At 38.4% G+C, this 22,084-nt stretch overlaps 1 protein-coding gene across 1 annotated transcript in view; it reads left to right on the top strand.

Annotated features, from left to right (window-relative positions):
* The window catches only part of JAM2 (junctional adhesion molecule 2), a 50,240-nt gene that overhangs the window by 22,566 nt on the left and 5,590 nt on the right, over positions 1-22,084 (top strand). Inside the window, exons 2-7 of the mRNA XM_072967987.1 lie at positions 6,205-6,270; positions 11,690-11,797; positions 13,197-13,349; positions 15,526-15,728; positions 18,145-18,244; positions 21,871-21,978. Of these exons, the coding sequence (XP_072824088.1) occupies positions 6,205-6,270; positions 11,690-11,797; positions 13,197-13,349; positions 15,526-15,728; positions 18,145-18,244; positions 21,871-21,978 (738 nt within the window). The remainder of the gene's footprint in view (positions 1-6,204; positions 6,271-11,689; positions 11,798-13,196; positions 13,350-15,525; positions 15,729-18,144; positions 18,245-21,870; positions 21,979-22,084) is intronic.

The raw sequence follows: 22,084 nt of genomic DNA on the forward strand, positions 1-22,084 counted from the left end.
GAAGTGCGAGGTGGGAGGAGGACTAAACTAGCTATAGATCGGTGCACATTGTGGCTTCCCTGCTTTGGAACGTTGTGACCTTGAGCAAGGTACTTAGCCACTCTCGATCGTCACATCTGTCAAATAAGGATATTAACAGAGTGGAGTCACATCTTTGTTGGATGTCAGGTTCCTTAGGGGAAAATTTATTCATTGTCAAAATCACCCTGAAATTCTTTAGGGCATCACGAACTTACATCATGATAATGTGTAACTCATCAGGAACTCACATCAGCCGCGGGTAGCTCCTAAGTCAAGCACATCGTTTATTCCCCCTTGCACTTTGGTGAGGCTTCCCTTTCTCTGAAAATAGGATGTCAATGTCTCAGAAAAAGGAAGGGCCAGAATGGCCAGCGGCTGGAAGGACGTGTCTGACTGTGTGTCTGTCTCTCTCTCCCTTTCCCACACTCTTTCTCCCTCCTTCAGCCCTCCCCCGCCCCCTGCTATTCTAGACCTACTGTTGCTGAATGACAAGAGAATTAGACTGATGAGTACATTATCCAGCATATCTTAACTTCTACCTTATTTGGGTACTTTCTATCCATATAAGTACTTATCCATAATAAGTCCCAGATGGTATTATTTTGTTACTGCTAGCCTTGTGGGTCTTTTAAATATTTTTTTACTATAATAATTGTACATAAGTGATTATCAAAACCACATGGCTATTAAGTTTTATTTTTGAAAACTAATGAAGTAATTTGTATCCACAGCCTTTATAACTTGTTTTTATGCATAGTATTCTCTGTAATAAACTTTTAAAACAAACAGAAAACCTCTGTAACATATCAATCTTTCCTAGTCATGTTTTCAATTAGAAATATTAATTTAAATAACACTTTTATAGTAAATTTTTATATTGTGGTAGTGTGAATACATATTTATTCTTAGACAAGCCAAATTATTTTAGATGCATGATCGACCATATAAGAACTTTTATTCTTATGGGGGATGGGGAAAGGAAACATAAAGGTTTCATCTGATGAGGAATTACTTGACTTGGAGTTTTAACAGTCATGGAAATAATAATCTCTTAACCTCATTTTATGAACTTCTGCCAGAGATTTTGGAACACATCTATAACTATGAAAGATGTTTCATAGCTAACCTTAAAACAGTTGTTGACCTCAACCAGTGGACCTACATGACAATTTTTTGTTTATTTTTCTATTTAACTTACTCTGGAAAAGTGAAGGGAAAAAAAAAATCAGTTCAAGAAAGCAGCCAACAGAGAGTGTTTCTGAGATCTGTTCATAAAATGTTGATACAAAATCCAACATTTTGTTTTCATAAAAAGAGTTACTGGGTGCAAGTTAGAAAAATAAAACTGAATTATAAGACTTAGAAAGGCTGAAACAGTAGAAATCTTATACATTTTTTTCTTAAGATCTGGAACTTTATGTTTAAATAAGTTCAGCATAAATGACTGCACTTTAAAAAATGTTTTTACTTAATTAAAGGCAAACTTTGAAGTAAGTAGAATTAGAGGAAGCAAGATAGGTAGGAGAAGAAATGTTTAGCTACCAAGACATGCTATCTATGTCTTGATTTAATACAACTAATCCCTGTTACAACTTTTTTGCCTTCTTAATTTTCCTAATTCAACCAATCCTTTCTTTCTTTGTATCTGGGACACATTTTTTGTTTTTTGTTTTTTTCCTATTCAAATATATGCATATAACAGTTATGAGGGAATTAATAAAATTCCTGAAGTTAACAGCTGTAATTTTTCCATAGAACTTTAAAAGCGATTTTTGAAAATTTAAGAAATCTTTCTCAAGGGCAGTTTTAGCAAGTAGAAAACTGGAACTGACAAAGGCGGAAAATGGCTCAACCCAGTCCTGAATCTTCCAGCCTCAGACTGGATCAACATTTGCCTCAAATGAAAGAAGGCCCAAGTCTCCTAAAGAAAATAAACATTCTCCACAGGCCGTGTGGTGCTGGGAAGGTTCAAAGCTATGAAGTGAAGGGAACAAAGATGAGCTTTTCCTATTTTGCCAAGGCTGTCTCCTCTACTGGTTTCTAAGGGATTTGAATCTTCACTGTTTTGTCTAAAAAGTGTGCTACAATAGTTCAAAAATCACAAGAAATGCCTGTCATAATTGAAAAGTCTCTGAAGGCACTAATTTACACATCATTAAAAGAGAAGAGAGACTTTCAAAGTGTACTTCAAAAGTGTCACAGAAAAATCGTTTAGTATCGGAATCGTTGGCAAAAACATTCAGCAACTGTGTCATTTAAATGTTGGTATAATTCAACAAGGACTCATGAGGCCCAGACATTCCTCCAGCTCATTTAAGAGGATTCTGGCTTGGCTAACTTAGCCTCTTCCCTTCCTCTGCTCTCTAAAAATCCAAACCCTCCCTCTGGACTCTATGAAATAAAATTGTGGAAGGAGAGGAGAAGCTGGAAAAGAAAGGCATGGTCAGGGAGGGGTACAGAGGGCCATGGGTCATATGCTAGAATATGACAGAAGGATATGGAAAAGGGAGAATATAGTACATTAAAAGACATCTTTAGAAGATTTCATGGGTTTTGAAATACACAAGCCAAAGAATTATTGTGAAATTACTCTTTGGTGGCCCTGGTACCTCTCGAAGGCCGAGCTACATGGGTTACTGCTTTATTCAAATATATTGAAAGTGTCAATAAAAAATACCAGTTCAGCTCTACATTCTTCACATAGACACAAGATTTGCCAGTTTCCCTTATGCAGATGTTTGCACTTGAGAGATATGTGGAACCTAAATAGTTTAACAAGGTTGAATGCTGGAGCTAGACATTTGAGGTTTGTAGATTTTTCAGATTTTTAACTTCACAATTAGATTTGCTACCCAGGCTTCCAAGGGAGAGAGAAGAGAGGGAAAAATTATCAAGAATAGCATGTTTTCTTTAGGAGAGATGTAATCTAGCACAGTGGGAAACTAATTTACATGTCAGTGTCCACATAGATGAATGATTCAAAGATGCCATGTCATATGAAAGATTTTTCTCTCCTTCCCAGAAGTACAATAAATTATTTGATAATAAAGAGATTCTGATCTCATAGGAACTTTCAAAATCCTTCAACTCATGGTTCCTTGCCCTCCTTAAGTCTATTTGTTTATTTCCATTCCTAGGTCTTCCAACCAGCCTAGCTGTAAGTCTAGAGCAGTGGTTCTCAACCAGGTATGAGCTCCCCATCCCACCCTCAGGGGACATTTGGCAAAATCTAGGAACAGTTTTGGTTGTCATGACTTGAGGTAGGTGGGTAAGGATGCTACTGGCATCCAGTGAGTGGAAGCCAGCAATACTGGAAAGCATCCTGCAATGCACAGGACAGCCTCCCACGACGAAGAATGATCCAGTCCCAAATTTCAGTAGTGTCAACACTGAGAAACCCTTGTCTAGAGCCTTCCCTCTGAGATTTGCTTCATGTCCTACCCCTCCAGTCACAGCCTGTTAGCTTCCACCTTCCTGTTATGCTTCTGAGCCAGTCCTTTGCCTTCATTGGAAAGGCTTTCCACCTGGCCTCTTTGTCCTTCCTCATAGTTCAGCTTGGGGGGATCGTGATTTGGGGCCCAGTATAGTATAATAATAAACAATGTGGGCTTTGGGTATAATTTGGATAAGTTCAAGTCCCAACTCCACTACTTACTACTTATATAACCTTTGCTAAGTTTCTTACCCTCTCTGTGCCTCAGTTTCCTCACCTGAAAAAATGTGGATTAAAAATGGTGCCCTACCACAGAGAGCTGTTGTGACAGTTAAATGTGTTAGTATTTGTAAAGCTTTTGGAACGTTGCCTAACACCCAAGTACTTGATAAATGTTAGCAGCTTTTGTTCTTTCTCGAAAGCCCACTAAGTTCCACGTCCTCCAACTCACTTTCCTCCTGTCTACCCCGAGTCCAGGAAGAAAGTGTATTTCACTCATGATGGTTTCTCTCAGATGTTTGCCGAAGCTGTGAGTCATTTCCATTTTCCTCATGGCTAGGGTTTCTAAATGTGGAAAGGCAGGAAGTACTCTGCTCTTCTCTCTCTGGTTTTGACTACCCACATCCCCTCCCTGAGGCAAAGAACACTTGGCAACATGAAGGTGGGCAGGGCAAAGAAGAGAAAGGGCAAATATTTCAAAACCTTGTCCTGGATGACACACAATTCTCAGTCTGTAGGTGGAAACTGATGAGTAAATGGATGAGAGAATAAGTACCTCATGGCCGATGCCTGATTCCCTAGCATGGGTGACCACATGGATTGTGGTGTCTTTCACAGTATTGGGAATTGCAGAAAGAAAACAAAGTTCAGGGACAAGCAAAGTTCGGTGTTGCCCATGAGTTTTTCGGTGCTTATAGGAAATGGAGATACAGAAACCCAAGAGAAAGAGGAGTTTATGGATCCAATCTCAGGAGAAAGATTAGAACTAGCAGTACAGATTTAGGGCTTTTCAGCAAATAAATAGTAGTTGAATCGATAAGAATATAAAAGATTATATAAAAAGGAGTTAGCTGAGTCAGGAAAGCAGTTTCTGGATGAATGGATGAAAGGATAAACAGATGGATGCGTGGATGAGCAGAACAAGGAGGAAGATAACACAGAGGCAGAATGAGGACCAGGAAAGGATTATGTCACAGAACCCAAGGGAGTCAACAGAGTCAGATGTTACAGAGATCAAGTAAGATAAAAACTGAAAGTGTCCGTTGAATATGGCAATAGAGACGTCATTTTTGCCTTGGTGAAAACAAGGTCATTAAATTATATGAAGACAGAAGACATATGGTAGCGTGAGCAGAGAACTAGTGTTTCTAGTAAACTGCAGAAATATATCTTCAAGAAATAACCTTCTTTACAGTTTTCTGATGAGTTTAATTTGGTCTTAGGTTATTTTATATATGATTTTTTTGGGTGGACAGTGGTTGGATTATTCTTTTCCTACATTGTTTCCTCAGATGATCAGCAAGAATGCTTTACATTAAAATAATTAACACCAATCCAGTATGGTTGACCTGTGACACCTCCCCTAAAGAGTTGCTTGTCTCTTGGAACTCTTCATTAGCAGCATTTTGCTCTGAGCCCCACTTCCTGGATTCTTCTCATTAGTAGACAGTAAGGAGTGGTCTCAGTCATTGGTTCAATAAATGTGTATTGTGCCTTGCTTTAGGCCAGGCACTATTCTAGGTGTTTGGACTCCATCAGAGGATACAACACAGAACCTTGCCCTCATAGCATTTATATTTCAGAGGTGCACACTAATAGGGAGTGACTTAAATTATTTTTAAACATCCTTGAAGTGAAATAACACAAAATGATACACATCAAAGATGGAATGAGAAATGTTTCATTCCTGCTGCTTTATCGTTTAAATCTTAATCCTGCCTATCACGCCAAGTTGTTTCGAATATTGAATTTTATCAGATTTTTTTTTGAAAGTGCATGGAAGCACTTTTTAAAATGAAAACTTCTGTGTAAGTCTAGGAGAGTGATGATAATATCGTCACCACCACCACCACCACCACCACCACCATCATCATCATCATCATCATAGACCCCATTACCCACCATAGTCTGTTAGTCATTTCAATCCTATAGACCAACTCTGGAAAAACATTGAAATGTTTTGGGGGGGGGGGATCTAGAGATGTTCTGTTTGCATTTTTCATCATAATGTTATGTACAAAGTTTATAAACATTATATATTATGTATACATTTCATAGTCAAACATATGTTAAATGACTCAATTCTATGTGATACAGAGATACTCAGGGATAAGTTTGCAAAGCAGCTTGGATTAATACATAAGGCACTAAAATAATGAGCTTTTATTTGCAGGGAGCTATATTGATGACACTAATAAATCATATATTAGGCTGAATGATGGATATAAACTCTTATTCCTGCTTGTGGCAATGCAGTATCTGTAGGGGCGGGGAGGGGGTCAAAGAGATTCATGAGTTCTGCTTTGGGAAATGCTTGAAGGGCAAAACTACAATATAGAAGATGGAAAAAAAAAACCCCCATAGTTTGTCCTGGCTCGTCCTATTTAGATACTTTAAAAGTTATGGGGTATGAGTTGTGTGAAACTGTTACCCAGCTTCAGGCCTGTTTTCTCTAATCTTGCATCCCATTCAAACATTCGAAAATGCCCTTTTGCACTCTTTTAATTATCCTATCTGTTTGAATCTTCCAGATCATAAGGCCTGTGGATTCTCTGCCCCAAAAGATCATCAAGTAGTCACAGCGATAGAGTATCAAGGTAGAGTACCTTACTGATTTTCATGGGCTGTGTTGTTTAAAGAACTCACCAGGGTGGCATGTGTGTCTGTCTGTGAGAAACCTCCACCTCTCTTCACACTGACTCCTCTGCCTCAGAGGCTGCTCCCTGCTGCGGTTTCCACCTGAGAACTCTCTCTCCACCTCCTCAGTGGAAATTCTGGACATTCCACGAAAGACCTGCTGTACAAAGAAGGTCTCTTATTACATAAAGTACCTGCAACAAAGCCAGTCTAATTTGTAAAACTGGGAGGCAAAGATCTCGCAAAGTTTCCAACCAGCTAGATTTGGCAAAGGGAAATTAGCACTGCAAACCCTTTGTATTTAAGATGCAAAACTCCATGTATTTAAGGTAACATTGATATATCCTATTTGGAGGTATCGTTTTATTATTTATTTTAGCTGCTTAAAATATTTATAAGGGATAAGTTGGTATTTAATGGGTATAAAGTATCAATTTTGCAAGATGCAATAGTTCTGGAGTTTGATCGCACAACAATGTGAATATATTTAATGCTACTGAACTGTATAGTTAAAATCATTAAGATGGTAAATTTTAAGTGATGTGTATTTTATTACAATTTAAAAAATCTTGTAAAGCTCTAATAACCAAAAAGAATTATAAGCTTTTATAAATTTACTTCAAATATTGACAGTCTACTACTTTTCTGAAGGATCTTTTACCTACAACACGTTAATAATAGTGGACAACCAGGATTACTGTTTCTTAAATACAATGTTTCTTTAGATCATAAGCACTTCAGAAACAGGTTTCAAATGTCCGATCCCTCTTCTTCAGGCATGCCTTATGTTCTGGAGTTGGAGAGAGAGAGGTTTGGAGTAAAGAGACAAAGATTAAAAAAGAGGGCTGGGGCGAGGAGGAATTAAATGAACTACTGTTTAACCAGTGCTTACAGGAGTGCCTGGCGTCTAGCAAGTTGTTCTCCGTGCTTGTTGAGTAAAAATATACTGTAATAAGAACCAGCCTGTCATTCACTTTAAGTAAGTATTTAGGTTAATCAGTTTCTTTTAAGTCCTAATAGTTTACATGATTAAGCTAAGAAAACACTTACTCTTCATCAGGAATTAGTCTGAAATGGGGAGAGGCGGGGAAAAGGAATTAATGATTGGAAGTAATTTGGGAGAATGGAGTACTTATAGGGAAGAAAAACAGGGCTGGGTGAGGTGCCCAAAAGGAGACTGGAAAAGCCAATGACTGAGCACAGTGCGAGGAAAAGGTAGGTCAGGATGTCCACGTGGGACAAAGGAAATGAAGTTAATTTCTCCTACTTTTATTTTCCGGGAGGTTCTTATTGTTGGGTCCAGCTGGATACTGTGCATATTCGTCCCTGGATCCCCAGGCCCTATGCCAGGATACCTGAATTAGGATGCCAAAAGTATACTCTTGAGTCTTAACATTACTTTAAAAAAAATGTATCAAGGAGAAATTCACATAACAAAACCCATCATGTTAAAGTGAACAATTCAGTGGCATTTATTACAACCACAGTGTTGTGTGAGCACCACCTCTATCTCATTCCAAAATGTTTCCATCACTTTAAATGAAAATCCTGTACCTTTTATATCACTTTAAAATGTGTGTTTTATTTTTAATATAGAAAATCCTTCTATATTTTTTGCCATCAAACGTTGGTCTTTTTTTACTCCCAAATAAGTGTTTTCTATTTTTTTGGTTTCACCTCTGCTCCTTTTTAATTAAAAATTAAATGTAATTTTTTTTATTCTATTTTATATGTGCTCCAATCATTCCGACATGGCTTTCCAGAAAGCAAAATTAATTTCTATCTTCTTCCACATTTCACGTCTAGGATATTTTACACAGTAACTTAATTTTACTTAAAGTCTGAAATATTTTATGATTTATGTATCTGCATATGTGTGTTCCCCCCAATTCATTCAATTTTTTTGTCTCTTGTCTCTCTGATGCCAGTCAATCATAAATTAATTAATTCCTTCTTTTCAGTATGGCTTTTCTCTATCACTTCCCACAGTGATGCCAAAAGCAAATCGAGTAAAATGAGGTCTGCTCTGCTAGGCTTATAAATAACATGAGTCGCCTTACACAGAGGGTGTTCAACCCTGAGAGCGATAAATCAGAATTTAACAGCATGCTTTTCTTCACAGAGGTAATTTATGCTAATTCTTCAGAGCTACTTTCATAGTCCCCATTCTCTTCTTGCATTATGTAAGATTTTTGATGATTTTTAACCGGAGCACAGAGAATAAAATCAAATAAAAAAAAAAGAACATTTTAAAAAAATCAAATGATAGTCAGCAATATAGAATCTTAGAAAAATTAAAATTCCTAATGTTTCTACGTGACTCCTCAAAGTGATTCTTTTGCTGCATGTTGAAAACATGCGTTTTCTAAACAAAGAATTCTCTCTTCTCAATCCAGACTGAAACAGATATTTTTGGCAATGTAATGATCATCTTAAGAGAAAAACTTGGCGCATTTTTTTTCTGTGTTAATATGCCTACTTGGACAAAGTATGATTTATGTTTGTATTATTTTCTTTGTTGTCTCAAACACAGGCAACATTTTAGTTCAGATCTGAGTAATTTGAGGGGGAAATTTGTGATGGTATTAAGTATGGATTTCTATCATGTCAAGACAAGCTTACAACTCTAAGTAAGAGAAGTGCCTCATGGGTGAGAGTGATACTGACCATTTACAGAGCATGTACTTTCTACAAAGTACCATGTGCACAATCTTTACACAACTTTGTGGGATGTGTACTGTTGTTCTAATTTTTTAAAAAACCTAAACAATTTGCTCAATATTACTCATCTAGTTTATGACAGAGGTCTAACTCCAAAACCCATGCCTTAAACTCTATTATGAATATGGTATAGTAACCCTGGGGGCTAGATACAGAAATTCTGCTGGCCAGAACGTTGAATTTTGGCTGAAATAGAAAGGAGAGTCCATGGTAGTTGGCTCTAAGTTCACTTAGTTCTTTTTCCTGAGATGTTGACCCTATGATTCCAGTAGATTTACTGTTTCTCACAGTTTTGGAGGTCAAGGTAGTCCCCTGCTTGGAACACTCCCAGAGAACCACATGGAAAATTCTAAATTCAAATTCCTTCTTTTAAAGTCATTGGTCAAATGTCACCTTCTAAATGAGGTGAACTTTGACTATTCTGTTTTTTTAAATCGCACCCCCGTCCCCCAGCATTCCCGAACTTCCTGTACTCTGACCTACTCTACGGTATTTCCATAGCCCTCATGACCTTTTAACATACTGTACAATTCACTTTATGTTGTTTCTTCTGTGTCTGACCCCCTGCAAATTCTAAGGTCCCAAAGGGCAGGAAACTTTGGTTTGCTCCCTGTTCTAGCTGGAGGACAGTGTCAGACACATAGCAAGTACCCAATATATTTTGGACAAACTGAGTAGACCATTTCTCCACATTTTATATGGTCAATGAGACTGAGGCAGGAGTGGAGTGACTGCACTCAAGAAAACCATTGGTTACATTTTGTAATATAATTTCTGCAGAGGTTTTCCACAGAGCAATGAGGATAGGAATCAGGAAGAATTCACAAAAAGGAGTGTGTGTGTCTAGGTAAATATATGAAACAATGTGATTATTTGATAAATTTATTCCTAAGACCTAGGAGTATGGGCAAAATAATGAGTGTGGGTGTGTGTTAAATTGTTGGAAACTCAACAAAATACGGGAAGGAAACCTATCTAAAACTCAAGACTCCGGAAAACCACCGCCCATTCTCCTTAATCAACAGCACAGAACCCTGCTTCCTCAGACAAGTCCCACAGCACACATTTGTCTGTGCGGCATAATTGTAAACATGCCTGTAAAATGATGTCTGTTTGTAATGTAAAGCCTGCTTTCAAACTTTAGGCCTCCTTGAAAGCAACTTTTGGATTTTTTTCCCTTGCCTTTCTTTTCTCTGTCTTACTTTCTGCTTTCCATTACTTATTATTCTATTTCTATATTTCTAGCAATATGTGTGGAACTAAAAATAAAATTTGAAACTACATGTAACAGAAAAAATCGTAATTCTGTCCCACAGAAATCACCTCTGGGTTGATATTTTCATACATATTCCTACAGGCTTTTGGTCTATGTCTATATGTATATTTTTAATAAAACCTGGGATAAATATTTATAAGTATTGCTCTCTACTCTACTGTATCATGTGGTATCCTGAATTATTGTTTTTAATGGCATTAAATCTGCTTAACATCAAAATCAGAGATATGGAAAGAATTTTTACATAATTTCACTTCTCATAAAAGATACTGGGTTTTTTAGGTCAAACTATGCATTTTGGAGGGAAAAAAAAGTCTTAGAAATAGGAAGGTGACACTCTAGAGAGCCTGGCTGAAAGGTATTTTTAAAAGATTTAGGACTAGAGGTTTCTATGTGGCACCTTGAAGCAGCTGGCAGACAGGTCCCGGGCTGCTCCTCCCTCAGTCACCTTGTTTGGACAGTTAAGAGAAGGGGTTCGTTCCTTGGGTGGTTCCAGGAATTCTTCAACAATGCAACTGCAGTAAATTTCCTGTGGTAAAGGGACCTTGGGGAGCTATACTGAGGCAGTTAAACTTGATGCCAAGATTAGACCTTTTAATAACTTTTCTGGACTGAGGAGAGGAGTAGGAGTCAATCATTTATTAGAAGACCATACTGGGGGAGCATGCAGCTTAGTGGTAGAGTGTGTGCTGAGCATGCACAAGGTCCTGGGTTCAATCCCCAGTACCTCCATTTAAAAAAAAAAAAAAAAGACCGTATTGGGTTTGTATTAATGTATTTGCAGAGTTATTATCAAAGAAGGGATCTGAGGGAGAATGTAGCGTGTTGAAGGGACGTTTGGGGTGGGTTCCACAGCGTGGCCTGGGCTAGACTGAATGCCTCTCCTCAGCACTAGGTGTGAAGCCCCCACTGCTCACCTCCGTCCTGGCCCTCGTCACATTGGACTGAAATGACATTATCTTATTTATCTCTTCTACCAAACTATAAACTTGTAGACTGAGACTGGGAAGAAAAAGAGAAATAATTAATCATAGCTGCCACTTGTCAAGGACTTACCGTGGGGAGGCTTGGCATTTATTATTGTATCTGAAGACTCACAACAACTCTGTGACTTACTTCCTTATTTTACAGATGGTCGCTGAGGCTCAAGAGCTAGGGAAGGTAGCGTGGTGTCACAGATAATTATGTGCAAGAGTCATAACGCTTTCAGTTCATCTTTGAATTAAGCCAGCCTGGTACCTGGTGAGGTAACTTGTGAATGAAAGAATGAACGAATTAAAATATCAAAGGATAATTTAAGGATGTTAAAAAGTTTATTAAATAAGTAAAATATAACTTCACAGGGACAATTAGAAAACAAGCATTTTTGTTGTTGTTCCTAGAGGCTATTTTAGCCTGTAAATACCCAAAGAAGGCCGTCTCCTCCAGACTAGAGTGGAAGAAACTGGGGCGGAGTGTCTCCTTTGTTTATTATCAACAGGCTCTTCAAGGTAAGAAGCTGGGGACCTGACGAGGTGAGAATAAGAGAGGGCCGAGTACCCCAGATCCTTTCTTTAACCAGCGAGAGCAGGATGTGGCTGCTGACTGAAAATGTGTCTCTGTAAGTGTGAGATGAAACTAACAGGGACTGAGACCCAAATCACAGCAGCCACCACAACAGAGGACAGGGAACAGAAGTAGGTGGACTCCATGGTGGCCCTGGACCCCTCATTTCTCAGCTCACTCCTAGAGGATATAAGGTGTAATTGTTCTCGCTGGCCCAGTAGGTTAAACTCTTGAGAGCAAAGAAGAAAAGATGGTGTGGGGCTGGGATGGAAGGTCACTGCTTAGCTGTGATAATTCACCCTGTTTCCGTATCACCACCGAGAAAGCCATCACTGAGAAGCCTAGGGAGGTAGGACTTAGTGGAGGGTAAATACAATTAACTTTATCTGGCACTTTCTTTTTAAAATTGTTTATTTGTTAGACATTTCTTTACACTCCTACCCTTATTGTTGGATATATGAGCTTTAATTTAAAGTGTTGATAATGATGAATGAAATACAGTGATGTCTGGGATTGGCTTAAAATAATCCAGTGTTTAAAGGCACCAATAAAATAAGATAGGCCATGCATTGATGACTGTTATAGTTGGGTGATGGGAACACCGAGGTTTATTTTACTATACTCCCTAATTTTGTGTATACTTGAAATTCTCCATTATAAATATTTCAAAAGTTGGTGCTATAACTTAGTAACTGTTATGAATGTGTTATTATTTTAAAATACCATGTGTTACTTTCATTTTAGAGAATTAAACAAGTGAACAAATGTTTAAAGTTCATAGAAAATTTAAAATATCCCTCTGGTTCTTATCTGACAAGATAGACCACAGACAGCAGGGAGATAATAGAACAGCTGTCTTTTCTTGAATTTTCTATAATTGTCAATCTGGCACCTGAACGTCATACAAAACACGATTTGAATTTCATATACACGGCTATCAAAAACCAACCAAAAGAAGGTGGTAAAATAACCTTGTCACCTCTTCTGTGGCAGCATGGTGTGAGCCACCACACATAAAGTTACCATCCCAGCTAATTGAACTAGGCTTTGCAGCATCTTTTGAAGATATGAATATTTTTATAAGCATCCTAGAAAGGGGAGAGGGGAGGACTGAGGACTGAATTCCTTAAAGTAAAATATGGGAGTATGGAACTGAACGTTCTTTTGTGAACAGTATGACATTATAAGAAAAAGAAATTTGAAATAGCACTCATATATAATTTTTAAGTTTTTCAATTGAGCTAATAGGAAAATAAATGTGTTGGTTACTGAGAGATGAAAGGAAGGTAGCAGACAGAATGTTATTGCATCGTTATTAATGTCATTGTCTTCTTTTTCTAAAAGGTGATTTTAAAGATCGAGCTGAGATGATCGATTTTAGCATCCGGATCAAAAATGTTACAAGAAAGGATGCTGGGAAATACCGTTGTGAAGTCAGTGCCCCAGCTGAACAAGGTCAAAACCTGGAAGAGGATACGGTCACTCTAGAAGTATTAGGTGATGTGCTTGTATCTGTGTGATTACTGTTCCCCACCCTTGTCCCCCTCACCCAGCCCTGGGGCGGGGACACAGTTGGGGCCAGGAAGGTAAAGTTATAAAAGCGGACCACCAGCACCACCTTGCCTGAAAAAAATTTTGGCTATTTTTCCTCTTCACCTCATTGGCTGCTGAAATGTTACTGTTATTAATTAATTAGGACAAAATCTCTTTTCACTTACAATTGAAATAAATCTTAGTGGTCCTACACTGTATGTAGAAGCATTTTCCCCAAGGGTTTATCTTTCGGTTGCTTTCAGCATATGTCGTAATTCTTTTGCCATATAAAATGTCTCAAGTGAGATGATAGAAAAGCAATAAAAGCAAAAAGTAGACCAGAGAAGGACAGAAGTCTTTTTGGTAAAGAAAGGAAACTAACATTTACTGTGCAGCTAGTATGTGCTGGGCTCTTTCGTGTATGTGATTTTACTTAATCTTCATTGACAACCTGAGTTTTACAGATGAGGAAATAGATGCTAAGTGGTTCTCCCAAGGCTGCCCAGCTAGTTAAGTGTCTGGACCAGGCTTTGGATCCTGATGGGGTTAACTCCAAAGCTAATACATTTAGTTACTCTAAAAATCACTGATACAGAAAAACAAAAGAAAGGGGAAAAGAAAAAAGAAAAAAACAACTGATGGATAATAACCGCCCAGCATGACAACTGGTGGAGGAACATGATCTGTTCTGCTCCACAGGTGTTGGTATTAACTGCCAAGCAAAGAGAATAAATAACTCCTTTTCCTTTTTCTACATAGTCCAGGCTCGTTCTCAAATACTAGCACTACACTAGTAGAGAAGAAATTTAAATCGGTAAAACTTGCAGAAGATTCAGCAGGCATCTTCTGTTGCTCTAGAACAAATGATCAGAAACTTGGAGCTTAGAACATGGCTGGGTTCTCTGCCCAGGGTATCTCGGGGCACAGAGATCAAGGAGTCAGCTGAGCTGCATTCTTGGCTGGAGGCTCTGAGGGGACAATCTGCTGCCAATGTCAAGCGCATTCTTGTTGTTAGCAGATTTCAGTTCCTTGGTTGCAGAACCAAGGTCCCCATTCCAGGCTGGCTATCAGCTGGGGGCCACACTCAGTTCCTAGAGCCATCACATTCCTTGCCACGTGGTCCTCCCCATCTACAGTCTAACAAAAGTGTGTTGCATCCTTCTTGTGTTTTGAATCTCTGCATTTCCCTTCTGTTACCAACCAGAGAAAACTCCTTTGAAAGAGGTCATGGGATTAGATCAGACCCATGTAAGTAATCTTTCTATCTTAAAGACAATAGATTTAGGACCTTAATTACAACTCTAAAATCCCTTCAGAGTATTTAGATTAATGTCTGACTAAATAACTGAGAGAAACTATATAAACACCAGGGCCGGGGATCTTGGGGGCCCAACTGTGTTAGAATTCTGCCTATCACAGACATGACTGGGGCGTCCTGGATTTAAGTAAAGTCTGGTTTACAAATCCCTGGGACAGGAATAACCCTAACACAGCTATTCTCTGTGCTGGCCTGAACAGGATTTTAGTTTTGAGTACTGGTCCTGAAAATATCCTCAAGATTGACTTATTTAAATATAGTTGGTAATAATACATTAAAACCATTGGGGAGGGGAGAAGCAGAGATTGTTTATCTAACAAAGAATAGCTGTTGTAGTAGCTAATGTAACGTTTGCTAATTATAACACGTCAGCCCTGAGTGGCTTACATAATAGAAGTTTCTTTCTCATGTAAGCAAAGTCTAAGTAGTTGGGCCAGAGATAGGTAGTGGTGGAATTACATTGATCTACTTCACGAAATCATTAGAGACCCAAGCTAATGTAGATCTGGCGTCTTTACTACATAGCTTTCTGAGGTCACCACACATACTTGGTAGTGGAGGGGTGAGGAGAATGAGTGATGGAGAATTATACTCAGGCTGGGGAATAGCATGTATCTCTTTTCCCCACGTTCCATTGGCCGGAAGTCATGCAGGTGACCCCATCTGGCTGCAGAGGGGCTAGCAAATGTGCTCTAGCTGTGCGCCTATGAAGAAAGGAGACAGGTCTCTATCACAGACGTCCAATAAGTCCATCTTCACTTGGCTGTTAAAACCCGCGTTTAGCTTGTCAATAACCAGTACCATCTGCCGTCCATCCTCCAGTGGCTCCAGCAGTTCCGTCATGTGAAGTACCCAACTCTGCGCTGAGTGGAACTGTGGTAGAGCTGCGATGTCAAGACAAAGAAGGCAATCCAGCTCCTGAATACACGTGGTTTAAGGATGGCATCCGTTTGTTGGGGAATCCCAAACTCGGCTCCCAAGGCACCAACAGCTCATATACAGTGAACACAAAATCTGGAACTCTGGTAAGGTCATTTCAAGCGTTGACCTAATAACTGTCTTGCATTTGGAAAGAGAAATTATTAGAACTGAAGTGATGGAGAACAGAAGGCTGATACCGTTGCTTGTTAAGTAGAGAAAGGAAGGGGTAGCAGGAAAGATGACGGTGCTCGCACAGAGAAGTGATGGGAAAAGCTGCCCCAGGAGATGGGAAGACAAGACAGAGACCTAGGGAGCCGGGCACACCGAGGTCTGTGCCAGGGACCTGAAACAGGCTGGCATGGATTCATGGTGATGGATCAGGCCAGGGAAGGTACTAAGTGTGTTCATTTTTATAATATCAGGGAAGTTCACGAACACTTAGGGACACGCTGACCTCAGTGCCAGCCACGTGAGAATAGTGACTGTTGCTAACCTATGATAGGATGTCTGTGTCATTAAACTGTGCCATGGCTAGTTCGTCAGCAACGGACTCTGTGACTTGAGTATCTGTTGCTTTGGATTTAGGCAGATTGTCTGATGACTGAAAAGCCTTTCTAAGGAATCCTACTGGAAATCTAGAAATAAATTCTTCAAAGTTAATGACATTTTTACTGTTTTGTCCCTGACTTTTTAGGGTAGAGATGAGGAGTTTACAAAAAAGATCATTAAATTTGAACCTTTCTATGTTTTAAAAAAAAAATTTGAGGCTTTTTGTTTTTTTCATTCAAAATAATATGTCAGTTTAAACATGTCTGACTTCCAGCGATGCAGACTCACTAGCATCACTATAATCAAAGAATCTTAAAGGCATGGTAATAAAAATTTTAATGAATTTTATAAGGATGGTCTAATGTTTCCTTTCATTCCTTCAGTCTCCAAGTGCACAATGATATTTAGAAACTGGATCCCCTGGTAACTAATCAAGCGTATTGATAAAGTGACTTAAAAAATCAGCATCTCAGCTACTCCTGAAGGAAGGAGGCCCTGCCCTGGCCCTGCCCAGTCAGCAGGCTCAGTCAGCAGCTCCGAGTGATCTTTACACCGAGAAATTGGGCAGAAAACCTGCAGTCACACTTGGCTATATTTACTTTTCAAATTTAGTTTTTCTCAGAGCAGGTGCTAAAAAGCCCCAACGCAGGTCTGAGATGAAATAGATTCACTTTCCTCAGTCAACCTCAACCCTTGAAATATCTGTGATGTCAAAGGGAGGCACCAGGGCAGAACCAGGATGGGTTATTTTCTGAGAAACTTGCCAAACAAAGACTCTGTGTGGATGACAATGGCTCCTTTTTAATCACCAGTTATGTGCTGGGAGATCATTTCCAGTTTGAGCCTAGCTTGTGGTTTATACATAACCTTGGCTCTGAGTTCATGGTGAATGATTTGTAAAGAAGTCTGGCTTTGAGGGTTGATTCCATATGGTGAGAATACACAAGAGAAGCTTTCTGTTGCACCATGTTGAGGTACACAGGAGGAAGAGGGGTGTCAGTAGTGGGTAAGGAGAAGAGGAGAAGGCTGTTTTCAGGAACATACCTCATGTGTGGGTACCAGACAGTGAGGATGTGCTCCTTAGAGGATCATGGCCTCTCAAGGATGCAGACAGTGGTGACCACTGCGGTTTTGAGGGTGTGAATGGAGGGTGCTGGAAGGATGATTCTCACCCTCTGTGCTGGTCCTGGCAGGATCCTTTTAAGTGGCCAGGACACACTGCATTTCCTCCCTCCTAACTAACTAACTTCTGGCCTTCCATCCATCTATCCATCCCCATCTATCCATCCATCCCTCTACCCACCCTTCTTTCCTTCCTTCCAGAAATTTTCCAAGATGCTAACACTGCTAGTAACAATTATGAAGCTTATTGTATCAAAGTCTTATCTTTCAGTTGCTTTGGCAGGGAATAGATGGAGCAAGGGTTACACTTGATCTTTTCAGAATTTTCAAAAATTCAACGGCTGATGGAATTTATAATCCAGTAAACAGCATTGATTAAGGCTTTCCTAGGCCCTAAACTACTGTCTTTAGAGGAAGTGTTCATTGTTGGCTGCTGCCGTAAACTTACTTGTGACTTAGAAAACTGTTCTTTAAGGCCAGCAAGGCCTTCATTTATAAATGGTGTTTCCTAGGAATTAGAAATGCCTAGAATACTGAGCACTACCATGTGCTGTAAACTTTAAAAAATGCCTACTGCCTTCCTAACGTACTGCTTTCTCAGTATCACACACACAAAAAGACACTTACCCATATCTGTTTAAGTCTTTCTCTGTCAAATTAGACAGGAGGCCTAGCTAATTACTCCTTGAAGGAGTGGCAGGTTTTTAAATTCTCAGCAAAGGTATAATAAAGTCCTAAGTCATTAAAAAGGAAAGACTAACAATGCTAAATTTAAGGAAAACAGTTATTTTAGGTGTCTATTGATAGATGTATTGCTTAAAAACATACTTATTTTTCTTCCCCAAATAGCAATTTAATACTGTTTCAAAACTGGACAGTGGCGAATACGCCTGCGAAGCCCGTAATTCCGTTGGACACCGCAGGTGTCGTGGGAAACGAATGCAAGTAGGTAAGCACGAAATAGTGGGAGGGATGAATCGTTTGCAGTTAGAACATGCAAATACCATATTCGAGGGTGGAAGGAGCAAGGGGTAGGTAAGGGCTGAGAGATTTGAAGGATCAATAGGATAAATGTTTAAAATCAGCTTGACATAACGTGTTACCAAGAGCAAAGATGCTGTTTCAATCCAGCTTCCAAACAAGCCAAGGAGACTTATCTTTATATTTTACAGATTTTTTAAATTTTTCAAGTATTATTTTTAAAATATGCTCATCTGAGAAATCCTCCTTCAAACAAAAACTAAGAGTCTTGTAAATTGCCCGGGGTCAAGGATTTGGAGCAGGGGTTCAAATCCTGGTTCTGCTTTTTCACTGTATGCTCTTGGGCAAGTTAATTACATAGTAATATACCGTCCTCATAGGGTTGGTGTGGAGATTCAAATAATTAATATTCAAAAGTGTTAGAAGAATGGCATTGGCATATTGTGAGCTCTATCTAAGTATTGGCTATTTTAACTGTTAATTTTCTCAACCCCCTGAAATACTATGCTTGTACTTATCTCAGAGTAATCACCCCAAAAGACATGTTAAATATGGTTATGGATCTAGTTTGCTATAAAACATAGCTGCCATATATTATATTTCACAAAACAAGCTTCTTAGAGTCCAATAAAATTTGGGCCCAAGAATCTCTTCCGATTAGATGAGTTTCAGAGCAAACTTCTTTCTCATTTTATTTTTAGTAATTTGGTTGAATTCTCTCTTGTATGTGTTTTGAAAACGATTGTGTAATAGAGAGGGGTGAGCTGGAGGTGGCACCGAGGGGTGAACGATCACTCAGGGAGGCTGTGTCCGGAAGCAGAAGATTGAGGGCACCCCTCAGTTCAGGAGCCTGTCCTCAGCTTGGTGGAGTCAGAAATTCATTTTTTTCCAATGCGTTTTGAGGTATACAGACATGTGGGCATAGTTTGTATTGTCTGTGCACAGTTAAATTCTCAGCATAATTTTTTTAAAGAAAACATAATCTTGTTAGACTTCAGGATCTCCTAAAGTAGAAGATATTCAATCGAATACTCTCATTTCCACAAGTAAGTTTGAATTTCAGGTCTTCTTAAAATTCAGGGATACCTACCATTAACCAGACTCATTCAAGTGCTGACATTTATAGTCAAACATAAGCATTTGCTTAAATTATCAGAAAAAATCTCTCAATGCTGCTTTGGAGTTAATAGAAAAATTCATATTACTTTTTAGTTTTTCTTTAAATGATTGTGTTTAATTTCAAAGCCTGATTTAGCCTCATCTTAAGAAATATTATTTGTGAAGTCATGGTTTTGACATACTAGTTACATTTTCGTAGCATGCAGTAAATAAATACATGACAAAATTTAGAAGCCTGTGTTTCACTAATAGTATCATTTTAATTTGAACATGATTTCCACATATCTACCCTTTCTGGTAAAAATTGGCTTCAGAGTTAAAATTATTTTGTTTAAAGCTCATCCATTGATCCTAGGTGTTCACACCCTTGGTTTGGAATTCACATCTTTGGAAATACATAATTCATGCAGTTGCATTTCCAGTTTTGTGAGTTATCACCAATAACTTATAACCAAAACCAGATCTGTTAACCGTTCTAACTAAATCCTTTTTGAAATGTAGGAAGAGAGAAAATCATGGATTTGCTGATTGTTCCCGAGCTGCTTCATTGTACAACTCCAGAAGATTCTACTCACACTTAGCATTTTAGCATTTGGTTCCTTTCCTTTCGATTAGAATAGTGATACCTTCCTTTTATCGTGATTTTTTTTTAAGAAAGAACAATATTTTCATATGTGTTATTAAATTTTCTCTTTATGAGGCATAAGGTGGGCATATGACTTGCTCAAAAACTCACAGTAAGCGGCAAATGGGATGAACACAGTTTACCTCTAACTTAGAAGTCTTCCATCTTCTATTGAAGAAAGTAAAATAATATTTATACCACGACTTAGTACTGACAGGGTAAGAGCTTTTTTGGTTAGAATTTGCCTTTAGCTTGAACCCTGCATAGATGTCAAATTCATTGACTATTACAAAGAAAACAGTAGGTACACAGTTTGGTTCTCAGGAGTTTTATTCAGTTACTAATTTCATTTTGCCTTAGACTATGACTACTGTGGATTTTTTTCCCTCTCTGTTACTATTTTACCCAAGTGAATAAATAGCTGAATCTCAACCTCCCAATACCAAAGCAAATATGAACTGAGTTTATACCAAGCAATAATAATTAATGTCTTTTCTTCTAGTCAAATTACTCAGCCTTCCAAAGGATTTATCCCTTTTAAAAAAAATTAGTTAATATTTGAGAGGTAGCTGAAAAAATTAGTAACATTTGGCATTAGGAAAAAATTTAAGACCAGGAAGTTTTATGATAAGCAGACTCACTTAAATAATATTTCTTAAAAAATCTTTCCCCAAATGTGCACTGCTTTAAAATATCTAAAATTACTATTGAGAAAATGCTATCTAATATTTTCTCCAACTTATTATTTAATTGTATGTTAATAAATACTTGCTTTTTAAAAAAGAACCCTTTTGTTCCTTTAAAAAGTGTAGGCTATTTGCATATTAATCAATACATAAGAAGTGTTTAAATGATGGAAAAGTGTGGCTCATATGAAATCCTTATGGACAAGATGGAAAAGTGGAACCCAAATTAAACGTGTAGATGGATTCACAAGTAGTTGGATCCCTCACCCAGAGCATGCTAGTAAATTTTGTTATATGACGAGAGATGTCTAATAGCCTATTAAATAGTTCTTTCCCAAAGTCATGTTTATCATTTTATTAATGACTTGAATGAGAGTATTTCTGATGCATTTCCCAGCTGCAGAAATGTTAACCTCAGAAGGTTAATCATCTCATTCTTGGGCAACTGAATCAGTAATTGGAAAAACCTCACAAGTTGATAATGTGGTAGTGATTTCAAACTTAGGTTCAAAAAAGTGCAGTTATGGTCGGTTGGAGGAAAGATGACTTAGTAGCAACAGGAAAAAGCCTTGGGGAGTTTAAGTAATTTTTAACTTAATGGGATAACAGTTTTACAGCATATATGTATGTGGGTGTGTATGTGTTCGCATGTGTACACACGCACACACCCACATAAATTCAAGAAAGATGTTTCTGACACGTAGTTTTATAGAACAACAGTGCTTTCTTTGGGGCTGGATGAGTTTTCCATATTTGGGAAATTGACACAGATGATGATGTAGAGGAATTTTAAGTAAAATTTGAGGGGAGTGAGGCAGTAGAATTCTTGAACTCACTGAACTTCAAAGCTCACTTCCAACCTGATATTTAATCGTATAGGATTACATCTCCACATGAACACAAGAGAATGCCATACATTTTTTTTTCCTTCTGGCTCATAGAACTTTTTAAAATTTAAGATTCTTGCAAAAATTAGGTTAAATTTTCAATCAATTTTGTACCACGTCCTGGAAATGAGTGAGTTGAACAGGCTTCAAAAGCATGAAACTATCCACATTTATGGTATAGCTCCGAAAGGGAGCTTTTCAGAGCTTTTTCAGTTTAATGACTCCATCTGTCCATCTCTGTGACACGAATTCATGCATGGTTTATTTTGCATTCCAGATGATCTCAACATAAGTGGCATCATAGCAGCCGTAGTAGTTGGGGCCTTAGTGATTTCTGTCTGTGGCCTCGGCGTGTGCTATGCTCAGAGGAAAGGCTACTTTTCAAGTAAGTGAATTTCACTCTTTGCTAGACAGCTTCCTGCAGATATAGAGTTTTCTTATGAGTCACTGTTTCCCCTAAGAAGTTCTCACAAACTCTGGAGAGTATTTTT

The sequence above is a fragment of the Vicugna pacos genome, chromosome 1 (genome assembly GCF_048564905.1).
Source record: "Vicugna pacos chromosome 1, VicPac4, whole genome shotgun sequence".
Lineage (NCBI taxonomy): Eukaryota > Metazoa > Chordata > Mammalia > Artiodactyla > Camelidae > Vicugna > Vicugna pacos.